Source organism: Heteronotia binoei, chromosome 5 (genome assembly GCF_032191835.1).
Source record: "Heteronotia binoei isolate CCM8104 ecotype False Entrance Well chromosome 5, APGP_CSIRO_Hbin_v1, whole genome shotgun sequence".
NCBI lineage: Eukaryota > Metazoa > Chordata > Lepidosauria > Squamata > Gekkonidae > Heteronotia > Heteronotia binoei.
Window position 1 is genome coordinate 1,273,814 of NC_083227.1, and position 17,640 is coordinate 1,291,453.

Genomic DNA, 17,640 nt, shown 5'->3' on the forward strand with positions numbered 1-17,640 from the left:
GGTCAGAAGGCAGAAGCTGTGGCCAAGCTGTTGCGGGGGAGCAGTTTGAAGCCAGAGAGAAAGGTTTTAAATGACAGCGGAGCCCCCAGCTATAGAGGCTGGGAGGGGGGGGGAGTCCTACCTGGCTCTTCGAGGGCTGCCCCTCCCACTCTCGCTCTCCTGATAAAGTTCACTTTCCCAGGATTAGGAAAGATTCTCTTGCACACACTTAGCTCCTCTTTTGACACATTTATTGCTTCCACCGTTGTTCCCCCTGAATTGGATCCATACAGCTGCTGACCCAGTGCACTTGGCTTGTTGTTGCCCCTGCTTTGTCTCAAAATGTCTCCGTCGTGCGTCTCCTGTTTTTGTCAGTCCTGTCTATAAATGCGAATGCTTTTCTCCCATTGTCTGAAGAAAGGCGTGTCTTTGCCCCAGAGCTTCTAAAACCTAAGGGTCCCCTGCTCTTCCTTCCTTGACTGTCCTGATCGGCCTTCGCCTTCTTCTTCCCCCACCCCTTAGCCAGAGGGGCAAGAGAGGAGAGGGTCCAAACCCTCCACACCCATGCCCCCCCCCCGGTCTGGGCGGGGAGGACGGTCGGAGAAAGTTTATCTGGTCCCTCTACAGTGCTGACACTTCATCTGACGAGGAATCTGGCACAGGGAGCAAAGCCACACGTAGCTGGAAGAAGAAGAAGAAGAAGAAGATATTGGATTTATATCCTGCCCTCCACTCCGAAGAGTCTCAGAGCAGCTCACAATCTCCTTTACCTTCCTCCCCCACAACAGACACCCTGTGAGGTGGGTGGGGCTGAGAGGGCTCTAAAAGCAGCTGCCCTTTCAAGGACAACCTCTGCCAGAGCTATGGCTGAACCAAGACCATGCTAGCAGGTGCAAGTGGAGGAGTGGGGAATCAAACCCGGTTCTCCCAGATAAGAGAGCTCTGGCTGACCCAAGGCCATTCCAGCAGCTGCAAGTGGAGGAGTGGGGAATCAAACCCGGTTCTCCCAAATAAGAGAGCTCTGGCTGACCCAAGGCCATTCCAGCAGGTGCAAGTGAAGGAGTGGGGAATCAAACCCGGTTCTCCCAGATGAGAGAGCTCTGGCTGACCCAAGGCCATTCCAGCAGCTGCAAGTGGAGGAGTGGGGAATCAAACCCTGTTCTCCCAGATAAGAGAGCTATGGCTGACCCAAAGCCATTCCAGCAAGTGCAAGAGGAGGAGTGGGGAACCAAACCCGGTTCTCCCAGATAAGAGAGCTATGGCTGACCCAAGGCCATTCAAGCAGCTGCAAATGGAGGAGTGGGGAATCCAACCCGGTTCTCCCAGATAAGAGAGCTATGGCTGACCCAAAGCCATTCCAGCAGCTGCAAGTGGAAGAGTGGGGAACCAAACCCGGTTCTCCCAGATAAGAGAGCTATGGCTGACCCAAGGCCATTCCAGCAGCTGCAAGAGGAAGAGTGGGGAATCAAACCCTGTTCTCCCAGATAAGAGAGCTATGGCTGACCCAAAGCCATTCCAGCAGCTGCAAGTGGAAGAGTGGGGAACCAAACCCGGTTCTCCCAGATAAGAGAGCTCTGGCTGACCCAAGGCTATTCCAGCATCTGCAAGGGGAGGAGTGGGGAATCCAACCCGGTTCTCCCAGATAAGAGAGCTCTGGATGACCCAAGGCCATTGCAGCAGGTGCAAGTGGAGGAGTGGGGAATCAAACCCGGTTCTCCCAGATAAGAGAGCTCTGGCTGACCCAAGGCCATTCCAGCAGCTGCAAGTGGAAGAGTGGGGAACCAAACCCGGTTCTCCCAGATAAGAGAGCTCTGGCTGACCCAAGGCCATTCCAGCAGGTGCAAGTGGAGGAGTGGGGAATCAAACCCGGTTCTCCCAGATAAGAGAGCTCTGGCTGACCCAAGGCCATTCCAGCAGGTGCAAGTGGAGGAGTGGGGAATCAAACCCGGTTCTCCCAGATAAGAGAGCTCTGGCTGACCCAAGGCCATTCCAGCAGGTGCAAGTGGAGGAGTGGGGAATCAAACCTGGTTCTCCCAGATAAGAGAGCTATGGCTGACCCAAGGCCATTTCAGCAGCTGCAAGTGGAGGAGTGGGGAATCAAACCCGGTTCTCCCAGATAAGAGTCCGCACACTTAAGCACTACACCAAACTGGTAGTCAGTGGCTCAGAATGCAAACTGGTACAAATTTAAGTTCCAGTGACAGTATAGTAAAATTGTCTAGTAGGGAGTGGTTTAGAATGCAAAATGGTACAAATTCAATGACACAATGACAGAACAGTAAAATGAAAAAATTGAGCAAACCTTTGATCTGAGCAGCAAGAGCATGCAAAAGCAATAAAACAGTAATATGTCAAAATGTCAAAATGTGAGAGTGTCTGTTAATGACTATATTGTATTAAGCCTGTGCCAAAAGGTAGGTATTTATATCTCAGATTTCCCATCCAACTAATTTATAGGCTTCCCAACCCTCCCGCCCTGGCGGGGGACCCAGGCTCTTTCAGCCTCCTCCCCCGCTCTTAAAAAATCTTGGGGCGGGGGGAGAGAGAACATACCTGTAGCCATCATGTTGTTTTACAGCTTGGGATCGGTTTTAAAATGTGTCCCTTTAAGGCTGCACAGGAAATAGGAACGGCCCCTCCCTTTCTTTTCCTGCGCAGCTTGCTTTCGTTTTCACAGCCAGCAAATTCTGCTGGAAGAAGACCAAGTACGGTAAGTATTTGTGTGTGTGTGTGTGTGAGAAAGAGAGAGGGAGGGGGCAGGGAGGTGGGATTCCCTGGTATGGAGGCTTCTAAAGGGGGGGGGGAGGGAAATGTCTACTAGGCACTCTATTATTCCCTATGGAGAACGATTCCCATAGAGAATAATAGGGAATTGATCCATGGGTATTGGGGGCTGTGGGGCGGGCTATTTTTTGAGGTAAAGGCACCAGATTTTTAGTATAGCAGCTAGTGCCTCTCCCCAAAATACCCCCCAAGTTTCAAAAATATTGGACCAGAGGATCCAATTCTATGAGCCCCAAAAGATGGTGCCCCTATCCTTAATTATTTGCTATGGAAGGAAAGCATTTTAAAAGGTGTGCTGTCCCTTTAAATGTGATGGCCAGAACTCCCTTGGAGTTCAATGATGCTTGTCACACCCTTGCTCCTGGCTCCACCCCCAAAGTCCCCAGATTTTTCTTTAATTGGACTTGGCAGCCCTGCTAATTTACCTTTTAACATGTAACATACATATAGTTTGCCATTAGGAGAAAAATACATTAAAATTAGTGGGAGATGAGTTCAGTATATATAATAGGATAAACACACTCAAAATATCCCTGTTTGAGTGTGTCAATACAGCTAAAAGAGAGAGACATTGGGTAGTAATGTTTTTGTCCACCTAATTTACTTTTTAACATGTCAACATCATTCCAGTTTGCCATAGGAAAAAAAGAATACAATAAAATATAGTGAGAATGGGTTAAGTATACGCAATGAGATAGTCAATATCCCAATTTTGAGTAGGTCAATACAAAAAATCATTCTGATAGGCTACTCTAAAAGAGAAATGCCTCGGAATACTGTGGATGCATAACTTTGCATTCTAAACCACTCCCTACCAGATAATTTCACTTTACTGCCATCGGATCTTAAACTTGTCCAGTTTGCATTGTGAGCCGCTGCCTGCCAGCTGTGTGTGGCTCTGCTCACTGTGCCGGATCCCTCGGCTGAGGAAGGGCTTGGAGAAAGCTGCCGTGCTGAATAAAGCTAAGTTGGTCTTCAAGGTGCCGCTTCGCTCCTCTTTTGCTCCACTCCTTCACCCCAACAGGGCGGCTGCCTGCTTGGCAAGAGGAGCGCGCGAGTGCCCGAAGAGGCTCCCAGCTGACCCGACGGCGTCGGAAGCCCCGGAGAAGCCCGAAGGAGAGGACCGGGGAGGGGGGGCTTGTGCAAGGGGGGCGGGAGGGGAAGGGGCTTCTCGGGGGCGGGGTTTGCATTTGCAGGGCGGAGGAGGGGGCTGCAAAGAAGCGGCAGCTGCAGGATCTTCCTGGGAGGTCTACTCAGGAGTAAGGCGGAGGGGGAGGTCAACTCCGAGGTCTTGCAAAGGAGGGAGGCGGGGCTTCTTCTCTGCCAACTCCCGGGAAGCTGCTGGATGTATTCTGGCGGGGGGGGGGGTATTCTGGGGCCGTGGAGAGGGGAGGCACGCACCCTTTTCCCCTGAGCTGCTCGTGGGTTGTTGCACTGAACCACTTCGTCTAACGCGGTGCAACAGTAGCTGTGTGGCTTCCGGTGCGTTGTATGCAATCCTCTCACTTCTCCCTCCTCCTCCTCCTCCTCCTGGGGCTGGGGGTGGCAGGGAAGTGCACTGCCCCAGCAGTCAGCCGTGCTGGTCTGAAGTAGGAGAACTTCACTTCTTGGGTGAAGAAGTACGGCACTGCCTTTTATCCGTTTTAACCTGTCTGCTCAGCAATTTCATCGAATGCCCACGAGTTCTTGTATTGTGAGAAAGGGGGAAAAGGACTTCTTTCTCTACCTTCTCCATCCCATGCATAATCTTGTAAACCTCTATCATGTCACCCCGCAGGCGACGTTTCTCCAAGCTAAAGAGCCCCAAGCGTTTCAACCTTTCTTCATAGGGAAAATGTTCCAACCCTTGAATCATTCTAGTTGCCCTTCTCTGCACCTTCTCTAAAGCTATAATATCCTTTTTTGAGGCGCGGTGACCAAAAGTGTACTTAGTTACTGTTTGTAATCTGGGTTTCTTTGGTGGTTTTCTTTTGGTGACTGGCAATGTTCCCTTTAAGCTGCAGAGTCTCGTGAGCAAAAATTCAACGTTGTGAGCTGCTGGCATTCAAGTGGTGAGCTCCTGCATACATTAGTGTGCTCTGGGGTCATCCTTTCCGAGCTAAGACAGAAATGTGTGAGCTGGAGGCTAAAAACCTGTGAGCTAGCTCACGCTAACTCAGCTTAGAGGGAACCCTCGTGACTGGGTGAGTTTGATCGTGTTTGTTTATACACGTATAATACTGGTTGCGATTCTGGTTTGTATATTTACGTATAATACTGGTTGTGATTCTGTGTGTATCTCTGCATTTTGAAATACATTTGCTTGAAAATTAAAATAAAAAAATCTTAACACCTCTTAGACAGACCCCTGCTCTCCCCCCCCCCCAAGTTGGTACCCTCTCAGGGCTGTTTTTTGCAGGCTCCGCTGGCAACCCCCCCCCCCTTCCCCTCCAAGGCAGTGGGTCACATTCTGCTCTCAGAATTGTCCTCCCGAGGCCTACTCTTGTGCAGTCCCAGTCTGCCTTGTCCCCAAGAAGACCTCTGACTTGGAAACCTTTCTGAAGGTTTCTTTTGTGCAGAAGGGAAGCCCCTCCCGCCTCCCTGTCTGGGCTGCACCCCCCTTCCTGCCTTCTCGGGAGCCCACCACCAAGTTCAGTGGCAGAATCTCTGCTTGGGTCTCTTCCTTTCATTTCCGGTCTGACAACTCTCACCATCACCCTGAAACCCAACGGCCGAGGGTCCTCGCTTTCCTTTTAGTTACAGGTAAATAAATCCCACCTCAATCCCAGTATAAATAGCACGCCAAACAATATCTGATGTTACTGTTTGTTGTTGTTGTTGTTCAGCCACACAGTCGAGTCCGACTCCTTGCGACCCCGTGGACAAAGTCACGCCAGGCCCTCCTGTCTTCCACCATCTTCCGAAGTCTGCTCAAACTCGTGTTTGTTATATCAGTAAAGCTGTCCAGCCATCTCCTCTTTTGCCGCCCCCTTCTTCTTTTGCCTTTCGTCTTTCCCAGCATCACGGTCTTCTCCAGGGACGGCTCCCTTCTCATTGGGTGGCCAAAGGATTGGAGCTTCAGCTTCAGCCTCTGACCTTCCAGGGAACAGTCAGGGTTGATCTCCCTTAGGACTGACTGAATGGATCTTCTTGCAGTCCAAGGGACTTTCAAGAGTCTTCTCCAGCACCACATCTCAAAAGCATCTATTCTTCTGCGCTCCACCTTCCTTATGGTCCAGCTCTCACAGCCATGCATGACTACTGGGAATACCATCGCTTTGACTATAGGGACTTTTGTTGGCAGGGTGATGTCTCTACTTTGTATTATACTGCCCAGGTTCACCATAGCTGTCCTCCCAAGGAGAAAACGTCTTTTAATTTCATAGCTACAGTCACCATCTGCAGTGATCTTGGATCCCAGAAATGTGAAGTCTGTCACTACTTCCATGTCTTCCCCTTCTATTTGCCAAGGTGTGATGGCACCGGATGTCATGATCTTAGTTTTTTTGATGTTGAGTTTCAAGCCTACTTTTGTGCTCTCCTCTTTCGCCCTCAACAAGAGGTTCTTTAGGTCATCCTCACTTTCTGCCATAAGAGTGGTGTCATCTGCATATCTGAGATGGCTGATGTTTTTCTCGGCAATCCTAATTTCGGCTTGTGCTTCATCCAGGCCAGCATTCTGCATGATGTACTCTGCATATAAATTAAATAAGCAGGGTGACAATATACATCCTTGTTGAACTACAATTCTAAACCAGTCAGTTGCTCCATATCCCGTTCTGACAGTTGCTTCTTGACCCTTATACAGGTTTCTCGGGAGACCTATGAGGTGGTCTGGTACTCCCATCTCTTTAAGGACTTGCCACAGTTTGTTGGGAAATAGACATTTTTCTGATACTCCTGTGCTTTCTCCATAATCCAGCGGATGTTACTGTATGCAGCACTAAATACGAACTAATAATATTGATGCCATCTTGGATGTTAGGATTGAGATGGCAAATGTATGTGTACAATGAAATTTAATGATTTTACTGTATTTTATTTTAAAATTATGTGTTTTAACTGTTGTTAGTCGCTTTGAGCTTGATAGAGGAGGGTGGGAAATAAATATAATTGATAAATAAATTTACACGATAATGCATGGGATGGAGAAAGTAGAGAAAGAAGTACTTTTCTCCCTTTCTCACAATACAAGAACTCGTGGGCATTCGATGAAATTGCTGAGCAGACAGGTTAGAACGGATAAAAGGAAGTCCTTCTTCACCCAAAGGGTGATTAACATGTGGAATTCACTGCCACAGGAGGTGGTGGCGTCCACAAGCATAGCCACCTTCAAGAAGGGGTTAGATAAAAATATGGAGCAGAGGTCCATCAGTGGCTATTAGCCACAGTGTGTGTGTATATATATAAATTTTTTTGCCACTGTGTGACACAGAGTGTTGGACTGGATGGGCCGTTGGCCTGATCCAACATGGCTTCTCTTATGTTCTTAATAAATTTATAAATAAAATTTAGTAATGTCTCTGCAAGGCCACTTTGGTGTAGAGAGCCAGTTTGGTGTCGTGGCTAAGTGTGCAGACTCTTATCTGGGAGAACCGGGTGTGATTCCCCACTCCTCCACTTGCAGCTGCTGGAATGGCCTTCAGTCACCCAGAGCTCTCTTATCTGGGAGAACCGGGTTGGATTCCCCACTCCTCCACTTGCAGCTGCTGGAATGGCCTTGGGTCAGCCATAGCTCTCTTATCTGGGAGAACCGGGTTTGATTCCCCACTCCTCCACTTGCACCTGCTGGAATGGCCTTGGGTCAGCCATAGGTCTCTTATCTGGGAGAACCAGGTTTGATTCCCCCCTCCTGCACTTGCACCTGCTGGAATGGCCTTGGGTCAGCCATAGCTCTCTTATCTGGGAGAACCGGGTTTGATTCCCCACTCCTCCACTTGCACCTGCTGGAATGGCCTTGTGTCAGCCATAGGTCTCTTATCTGGGAGAACCAGGTTTGATTCCCCCCTCCTGCACTTGCACCTGCTGGAATGGCCTTGGGTCAGCCATAGCTCTCTTATCTGGGAGAACCGGGTTTGATTCCCCACTCCTCCACTTGCACCTGCTGGAATGGCCTTGGGTCAGCCATAGCTCTCTTATCTTGGAGAACCGGGTGTGATTCCCCACTCCTCCACTTGTAGCTGCTGGGTGATCTTGGGTCGGTCACAGTTCTTGAAAGAGCTGTTCTCTCAAGAGCAGTTTTCTAAAGAGCTCTCTCAGCCCCTCCTGCCTCACAGGGTGTCTGTTGTGGGGAGGGGAACGAGAGCAGACTGTAAGCCTCTCTTAAGTGAAGGGCGAGGTATAATTCCTCTCCCCTCCTCCTCCTGCTGGATAGATCCAGGGGGGCAGCCGTGTGGGTCTGAAGCAGTAGAACAAAGCAGGAGTCAAGGAGCACCTTGAAGACCAACAAAGTTTTAGATCCAGATGGGCAGCCGTGTTGTCCTCCTGCTGTGTTTCTGTTTGATGAAACCCGGATTCTGTTGAGATGCTGCAGTAGCTTCCTTGCAGTTCTTGAAAGCTCAGGGACAGATGGGCCAAATTTCCCTCTTCCAGATCTCCCCAGTGTCCTTTGAGGAGGCGGCCATGTTCTTCACGGAGGAGGAATGGGCCCTGCTGGATCCAGGCCAAAGAAAACTCTTCTGGGAAGTGATGGAGGAAACGTACGAGACGGCCGCCTCTCTGAGTGAGGCTCTTTCCCCTTTTATTATGAACACGGCAGAGCAGGGAGGGGGTGGCATCTTCCTTTGACCCTCTTGGTGTTTCGAACCCACCTCCCCACCTTTCCCTTTTTGACCTCGTGGGGTAAGGCTTCCCCTTGGGGGCAAGATGTTCTTAGGGTGGTGACTGTAGAGCTTTTGGGTTGCTCCTGTGAGATGAGTTTTGTATTGAGCCTGAAGAGGACAGAGATCATAAAACAAGAAGGAAGATTGATTCATATGCACAGGAGAATGCCCCACAAAACCACAAATGAGCAAAGCAATTTTCTTTCCACATTCTGAACTGCCTCACTTTTAAAATTCTCTCTGGGTGTTGCTTCTGCAGGAGACTACATTTCCCAGGAGGACTTGCGAGCAACAGGGAGATCACCCCTGCCTTTTCTAGGTGCCCCGGGGGCAGTTTTTCCTCCAGATGGAAATAAAAATGTATGGAGTACGCCCTTCCCCGGGGCCTCTCTCCTTTCGTGCTTCCCCTGGCTGGAGGGAGAGCTTGGCCTTTGCTCGTCTGCAGGAAAGGTGAGTTTAGGGTTTCATCCCCAAGTTTGGGCAAGAACAGTGGGGAGGAGAGAAACATGCAGGGAGAGAAGTGGAAGAGGAGGAGGTAGCTGGAAAGAGCATGGAGAACTGGAAACTGATCTATGTGTTTGTTTTGTGCAGGAGGGGAGATCAGCTCTCCTCTCCCGATCTGTGCTGCCTCCACCTATCTGGCTTCTTTGGACTCGTAAACCATTGTTTTCATTGCAGACCAGTAGAAGAATGTTATGGGGCAAATCTGGGCCACAGTGTTTTTAAATTTTGTTGCTAAAATTGATTAGTGGCCAATTCTGAGACTATTTGCTTCCATGTTATTACTATAGAACAGGGGTGGCCAATGGTAGCTCTCCAGATGTTGTTTTTTGCCTACAACTCCCATCAAGCCCCAGCCAGCATGGCCAATGGCTGCGGATGATGGGAGTTGTAGGCAGAAAACATCTGGAGAGCTACTGTTGGCCACCCCTGAGAGCCAGTTTGGTGTAGTGGTTAAGTGTGCTGACTCTTATCTGGGAGAACCGGGTTTGATTCCCCACTCCTCCACTTGCACCTGCTAGCAAGGCCTTGGGTCAGCCATAGCTCTGGCAGAGGTTGTCCTTGAAAGGGCAGCTGCTGTGAGAGCCCTCTCCAGCCCCACCCACCTCACAGGGTGTCTGTTGTGGGGGAGGAAGGTAAAGGAGATTGTGAGCCGCTCTGAGACTCTTCGGAGTGGAGGACGGGATATAAATCCAATATCTTCTTCTTCTTCTTCTTGAGCTACACAGTCTGCCATCCTCCCCTCCAACGGCATTCCACCAAGAGAAGCCCAGTTCTTTGTGACTGAGTTTATATTTCTTGGAGACAGTCATCATATAACACCTGACAGAATCTGAAAAAGAAGCTAACGCTGTTTTCCTTGCTATTGACTTGATGTATTGCATTCTCTAATCAGTTGACTGGCCGATGGGATCTTCTTTTGTTCTTGAACGTTCAGGAACTAGGAACAGATGATCGAGAGGGCCATATTTTCCTCTTCCAGAGCTCCCCTGTGTCCTTTGCGGGGGTCGCCGTCTTCTTCACAGAAGAGGAATGGGCCCTTCTGGATCCAGGCCAAAGAAAACTCTACTGGGCTGTTATGGAGGAAATGTTTGAGACCGCGGCCTCTCTGGGTAAGGATCTTTTCTGCTTTGTTCTAATCGCAGAAGAGGAGGGAGGGAGAGAGGGGAAACTTCCTTTGACAGTCTTTCATTCCAGGGCACACTTTCATGTCCTGTAGAGGAAAGAGCACAGCTACTACACTTTCAGCGCCTGAAAAAGAAAGCATAAAATACTTCCATGCTGTAAAGAGAAACCTCTTGATGAAGCGGGCTCTGATCGGGAGAGATGGACAGTATCCAGTTGGGTTCCTGCTAGGAAATCCCCATTACTCCTGTTTTCTTCTTCGGTCCTTCCATTTTGACTCAGAGTGGCTCTCTTTCTTACAGACCCGACGCTAGGGGTTTTGGCACCCCAGGCCGAACCCCATACTGTGGCCCCCTTCTAGACACTTCCTGCATGTGGCCTGATGACGTCTGAGAACACTCAGCCCGCCCCTCTCCTGCTTCAAAAGAAGCCGGGAAGAGGCCGCCTCCTTCTTTCTTGTGAAGGAAGAAAGAGGCGGCTTCTTTCCGGGTCCCTCTGAAGCGGAAGGCTGGGCAGGCTGCATGTTCTTTCTTCGAGAATGCAGAGCTCGGCCTGCCCCGGCCCACTCCGGCTTCAGAGGGACCCAAATGCAATTTTGGGCTGTATCCACAGAAGTCCAGATCACGTGATGTGATGGTATCGCTTTACTCTGTTCTGGCAAGACCTCAGCTGGAGTCTTGTGTTCAGTTTTGGGCACCACATTTTATGAAGGATATAGACAAGCTGGAAGGGGTCCAGAGGAGGGCGACGAAGGTGGTGAGGGGTCTGGAGACCAAGTCCTATGAGGAAAGGTTGAAGGAGCTGGGCATGTTTAGCCTGGAGAGGAGGCGGCTAAGAGGTGATAGGATCACCATCTTCAAGGACTTGAGGGGCTGTCATCTAGAGGATGGGGTGGAATTGTTTTCTGTGGCCCTGGAAGGTCGGACCAGAACCAACAGATTGACATTAAATCAGAAGAGTTTCTGGCTCAACATTAGGAAGAACTTCCTGACCGCTAGAGCGGTTCCTCAGTGGAACAGGCTTCCTTGGGAGGTGGTGGGCTCTCCTTCCTCGGAGGTTTTTCAACAGAGGCTAGATGGCCTCTCACCTCTCAGCCGCCTCCTCTCCAGGCTAAACATGCCCAGCTCCTCCAGCCTTTCCTCATAGGACTTGGTCTCCAGACCCCTCACCATCTTCCTCACCCTCCTCTGTACACGTTCCAGCTTGTCTATAGCCCTCTTAAAATGTGGTGCCCAAAACTGAATACAGCAATACCATCACTTCACGTGATCTGAACACCCTACTTCAGATGATACAGCCCAAAATCGCATTTGCCTTCTTAGCTACCGCATCGCACTGTTGACTCATGTGCAGTATACGGTCTACTAAGATCTCTAGATCCTTTTTTGCACTTAAAAATAAAATTCAAGATTTTTAAAATAGTTCTTTTCCTATTCCGTTTTATTCCGCTCCGCCCCCCCAAGAAAAGCAAGTGAAAGCTTTTTAACTTCAAAGTGATCTCAAGAACAACATTTCTGTAAGAGAAGCAAGAAATTGCCTCCTCCTTCCTTTGGCCACCCCTTTCTTCTTTCCCAAGTCATCCTGGTATGTGTTTAGATATTGCTGAGGGTTTTCCAAGCCCCTGGTTCTGGTTATTGAAAATACATATAGCCTGGAGAAGAGACGACTGAGAGACGATACAGAGAAGGGTGCGGAGTTGTTTTCTGTTGTCTCAGAAGGCTGGACCAGACCCAACGGGTTGAAATTAAATCAAACAGACTTCCTCAGGAGGTGGTGGGCTCTCTTCTTTGGAGGTTCTCAAACAGAGGCTAGATGGCCATCTGTCAGCGTTGAAGATCCTGTGAACTTAGGCATACTGGGGAGAAGCCATATACATTAGGCAGATCACGAGAAGAAGGAGGGCAGGGGGTGGTACTTGGGAATTTCCTGCATTGTGCAGGGGGTTGGACTAGATGACCCTGGAGGTCCCTTCCAGCTCTAGGATTCTGTGAACTAGAGGACTGTGAAGGGTTAATTCTTTCTTCCATCTTTATTTATAGTGTTTTTTTTCTGTTTAATGAAGCTAAACAAACAACGACAATAACAAAATGTGAGTATATTGAATACAGGCAGCAAGTAATAATTAAGCATCGCACACGACCCAGCCAGAATTGGTAGGTTATTGGAACCGACACAAAAAGATTATTGGAACTGACACAAATAGATTATTGGAACTGACACATCATTCTGCAATTGACTACTGGCTGTACCTGTTAAATGATATTTATATCTTTTCATTCATATATGATTTTGCTTCCTCTTTTGCAGTTGCAGACGTAAGTGAGAAGGAATCAGGAGGGAGAGTTGTGGAAAAAGACAACAATCCACAGGGGGAAGCCAAATCTGGGGGTCAAGTGGTACCAGAAAGACATTGCAGAAGAAAGAGGGAACCAAAACAGAACCAAAGGAAGGAAGCACAGAAGAGAAAGAAAAGGCCTAATGGTACCATGAACCAGAAAGGGTTCAACTACAAATTCAGTGCTAAAACATATCACAATGTTCCAGCATTCTTGAAAAGGCATACTGGAGAGAAGCCATATAAATGCTTGGTGTGTGGAAAATGTTTTCCTGATAATGGCCAACTAAGGAGACATCAAAAGATTCATACTGGGGAGAAGCCATATAAATGCTTGGAGTGTGGAAAGTGCTTCTCTAGGAACGGTAAGCTAACTGTACATCAAATGATTCATACAGGGGAGAAGCCATATAAATGCTTCGAGTGTGGAAGGTGCTTCTCTTATAAAAGCAGCCTAAAAACACATCAAAAGAGTCATACTGGGGAGAAGCCATATAAATGCTTGGAGTGTGGAATATGTTTTCCTGATAATGGCCTCCTAAGGAGACATCAAAAGATTCATACTGAGGAGAAGCTATATAAATGCTTGGAGTGCAGTAAGTGTTTTACTAAGAATTGCCATCTAAGGAGACATCAAAAGATTCATACTGGGGAGAAGCCATATAAATGCTTGGAATGTGGAAAGTGTTTTCCTGATAATGACCGCCTAAGGAGACATCAAAAGATTCATATTGGGGAGAAGCTATATAAATGCTGGGAGTGTGGTAAGTGTTTTTCTGATAATGACTACCTAAGGAGACATCAGACAGTTCATACTGGGGAGAAGCCATATAAATGCTTGGAGTGTGCAAAGTGCTTCTCTCAGAGTAGCTACCTAATTTCACATCAAAAGACTCATACTGGGGAGAAGCCACATAAGTGCTTGGAGTGTGGAAAGTGCTTTACTCGGAACGTCAGCCTAAGGAGACATCAAATGATTCATACAGGGGAGAAGCCATTTAAATGCTTGGAATGTGGGAAGTGCTTTACGCGGAAGAGTACCCTAAGTGGGCATCAAAAGATTCATAAGAGGCAGATTTCCAAAGAAAACAGCAACTTAAAGTGAGCACATTCCACACTGTTGGACTTACCGCATCAGGAAAAGGGGAGAATTTATTTCTGTAGCCTTACCACTCCCTGGCAGGGGAGACCCAACTGACTGGTGACCCGGGGAGGTCTGGGGGGGCGGGGCTGACCTTTCCAGCTCCACTGTGTTCTCATTCCAGCAGGGGCAGCAGAGAGAAGGTGGGTCTGTGCCACAAAAGTCGACCACGTCAACTTTTAAAATCTTGTCTCTTTTCCCCTACGGGTCTGTATTATGCGCAATCCACGGCTCAGTCTTTGTATTTCTCTGGATTACAACCCAAACAGAGAAGATAAGCACACTGCCAGAAGTGCCTGGCCATAGTGGCAAAGAGAAGACATCTTGGAAACGTATGGCTTTTAAATTACAGATATTTAACAAAAGGTTAATGTGAACAGTGCAGAGATAAATGACTGAACTCCGTGTGATTCATTCCAAGAAAGCCTTTACGAAGCACAACAGAAATGTTCACTGAAACAAATTGCATTACATCAAGTATAGCAACCTTTTTTCTTTTCTACTTTCTCTTTGGGACAAAACCTCTTCTGTAGGACTGTGGATCATCCAATCAGTTACTTCTCTCTTTTTTTTCCTGTTGACAAAAAGCATTTATCTAAAAGGTTCAGTGCCTCAACTCTGGCAAGATGGATTTGAGTATGTCAATACAAAAAACATTAAAAAACGTAAAAGTGATTGCGCCGCATGGGAGCAGTGACCATAATGTTATTGATTTCACCGTTTGTATAAACAGGGAGTTGCCCCAAAAGACCGCCACAACCGCGTTTAACTTTAAAAGGGGTAAATACACTGAGATGAGGAGGCATGTGAGGAGGAAACTGAAAGGAAAGGTAAATACGGTCAAAACCCTTGGGGAAGCTTGGACACTATTTAAAACTATAATCCTAGAAGCTCAGATAAAATACATACCACAAGTTAGGAAAGGCACAAACAGGCATAAGAAAAGGCCTGCATGGTTAACAAACAAAGTAATGGAAGCTGTAAAAGGTAAGAAGGACTCCTTTAAGCGGTGGAAAACCAGTCCAAGTGAGATTAGTAAAAGGGAACACAGGCTGTGGCAAATCAAATGCAAGACTGTGATCAGGCAGGCAAAAAGGGACTATGAGGAGCATATTGCAAAAAAACATAAAGACCAACAATAAAAATTTCTTCAAATATATTAGAAGTAGGAAACCAGCCAGGGAGGCAGTGGGGCCCTTGGATGACCATGGGGTAAAAGGATTACTGAAGGAGGATAGGGAAATGGCTGAGAAGCTAAATGAATTTTTTGCCTCCGTCTTCACTGTGGAAGACAAGAACTTTTTGCCCGCCCCAGAACCACTAATTTTGGAAGGGGTGTTGAAAGACCTGAGTCAGATTGAGCTGACAAAAGAGGCGGTCCTACAACTGATAGACAAATTAAAAACTAATAAGTCACCGGGTCCGGATGGCATACATCCGAGAGTTCTGAAAGAACTCAAAAGTGAACTTGTGGATCTTCTAACAAAAATCTGTAATCTTTCATTGAAATCTGCCTCTGTTCCTGAGGACTGGAAGGTAGCAAATGTCACCCCCATCTTTAAAAGGTTCCAGAGGAGATCCGGGAAATTACAGGCCTGTCAGTCTGACTTCAATACCGGGAAAGTTGGTAGAAACCATTATCAAGGACAGAATGAGTAGGCACATTGATGAACACGGGTTATTGAAAGCTCAGCATGGGTTCTGTAAGGGAAGATCTTGCCTCACTAACCTGTTACATTTCCTTGAGGGGGTGAACAAACATGTGGACAAAGGAGACCCAATAGATGTTGTTTACCTTGACTTCCAGAAAGCTTTTGATAAAGTTCCTCATCAAAGGCTCCTTAGAAAGCTTGAGAATCATGGAGTAAAAGGACAGGTCCTCTTGTGGATCAAAAACTGGCTGAGTAATAGGAAGCAGAGAGTGAGTATAAATGGGCAGTCTTCGCAGTGGAGGACGGCAAGCAGCGGGGTGCCGCAGGGCTCGGTACTGGGTCCCGTGCTCTTTTAACTTGTTCATAAATGATTTAGAGTTGGGAGTGAGCAGTGAAGTGGCCAAGTTTCTGGATGACACTAAATTGTTCAGGGTGGTGAGAACCAGAGAGGATTGTGAGGAACTCCAAAGGGATCTGTTGAGTCTGGGTGAGTGGGCGTCAACGTGGCAGATGTGGTTCAATGTGGCCAAGTGCAAAGTAATGCACATTGGGGCCAAGAATCCCAGCTACAAATACAAGTTGATGGGGTGTGAACTGGCAGAGACTGACCAAGAGAGAGATCTTGGGGTCATAAGAACATAAGAGAAGCCATGTTGGATCAGGCCAATGGCCCATCAAGTCCAACACTCTGTGTCACACAGTGGCCAAAAATTTTATATACAAACATACACTGTGGCTAATAGCCACTGATGGACCTGTGCTCCATATTTTTATCTAAACCCTTCTTGAAGGTGGCTATACTTGTGGCCGCCACCACCTCCTGTGGCAGTGAATTCCACATGTTAATCACCCTTTGGGTGAAGAAGTACTTCCTTTTATCCGTTTTAAACACCACAGGAGGTGGTGGCGGCCACAAGCATAGCCACCTTGAAGAGGTGTTTAGATAAAAATATGGAGCAGAGGTCCATCAGTGGCTATTAGCCACAGTGTGTGTGTATGTATAAAATTTTTTGCCACTGTGTGACACAGAGTGTTGGACTGGATGGGCCATTGGTCTGAACCAACATGGCTTCTCTTATGTTCTTATGTTCTAAATCCATACCAGCCTGCGTCCTGAAGGCAGACAGACAGCTCCAGAGAACAGAATGGAAGGGTAGAGAAGCCAAGCATGCAGCTGGGGTAAAAGACAGGTGTCAAACACCTGTGATACACTTGATGGACTGAGGGATAACTTGTATACATTTCCGCTAAGATTAAGAAGATGGAAAAGTGTTGGCAATGTGGGCTTTCCAATCCCTCCCGCATGCAGGCGTTCCTCTTTGTCTCCCCCAATCCATGAGCCACCGGTTAGTGCGGACTTGATGCTCACTAGCTTCGAGAGGAACCTGATACTTACATACCGGGTATGTGCCCAGTTCTCCCCTACAGTTGTTAAGTGGTTTTTTTTAAGAAATGAAACTCCAAGCTGTTCTTTGCCGCAGTTCAGATAAAGCACCTTTTCTCAAGGTCAGAGAAAAGGGAAGCTGTGACTCACTTGTAAATCTGCTATACACTCTGTTTCATTATAAATTCACATGCAGGGCTAATTTTGTAGCAAGAACTCCTTTGCATATTAGGCCACACCCCTTTCATGTAGCCAATCCTCCAAGAGCTTACAGGGCTCTTCTTATATGGCCTATTCTTAGCTCCTGGAGGATTGGCTACATTTGGGGTGTGCGGCCTAATATGCAAAGGAACTCCTGCTACAAAAAGAACATAAGAGAAGCCATGTTGAATCAAGACAATGGCCCATCCAGTCCAACACTGTGTCACATAAGAGAAGCCATGTTGGATCAGGTCAATGGCCCCTCCAGTTCAACACTATGTGTCACAGAACAACATAAGAGAAGCCCCGTTGGATCAGGCCAGTGGCCCATCCAGTCCAATACTCTGTGTCACATAAAAGAAGCCCTGTTGGATCAGGCCAATGGCCCATCCAGTCCAATACTCTGTGTCACATAAAAGAAGCCCTGTTGGATCAGGCCAATGGCCCATCCAGTCCAACACTCTGTGTCACATAAGAACATAAGAGAAGCCATGTTGGATCAGGCCAATGGCCCATCCAGTCCAACACTCTGTGTCACATAAGAACATAAGAGAAGCCCTGTGGGATCAGGCCAGTGGCCCCTCCAGTCCAACACTCTGTGTCACAGAACAACATAAAGAGAAGCCGTGTTGGATCAGGCCAATGGCCCATCCAGCAACACTATGTCACACAGTGGCCAATATGTGTGTTTGTGTATACACATATACATACACACACATACACATATATACATACTG

General features: G+C 47.8%; 2 protein-coding genes across 3 annotated transcripts in view; both read left to right on the plus strand.

The window, feature by feature from the left end:
- The window catches only part of LOC132572108 (zinc finger protein 436-like), a 244,086-nt gene that overhangs the window by 63,271 nt on the left and 163,175 nt on the right, over positions 1–17,640 (plus strand). The gene's annotated exons all lie outside the window — the stretch shown is intronic.
- LOC132572099 (zinc finger protein 665-like) overlaps positions 3,937–17,640 on the plus strand; it is a 41,901-nt gene continuing 28,197 nt past the window's right edge. The window contains exons 1-5 of one of the 2 annotated variants that reach the window (XM_060238895.1): positions 3,937–4,245; positions 8,335–8,464; positions 8,824–9,014; positions 10,048–10,177; positions 12,498–14,341. In XM_060238895.1, the coding sequence (XP_060094878.1) occupies positions 8,365–8,464; positions 8,824–9,014; positions 10,048–10,177; positions 12,498–13,630 (1,554 nt within the window). In that variant the 5' untranslated portion in view covers positions 3,937–4,245; positions 8,335–8,364 and the 3' untranslated portion in view covers positions 13,631–14,341. Of the gene's footprint in view, positions 4,246–8,334; positions 8,465–8,823; positions 9,015–10,002; positions 10,178–12,497 lie in introns of those variants that run through there. The other variant, XM_060238893.1, reaches the window with a different exon arrangement.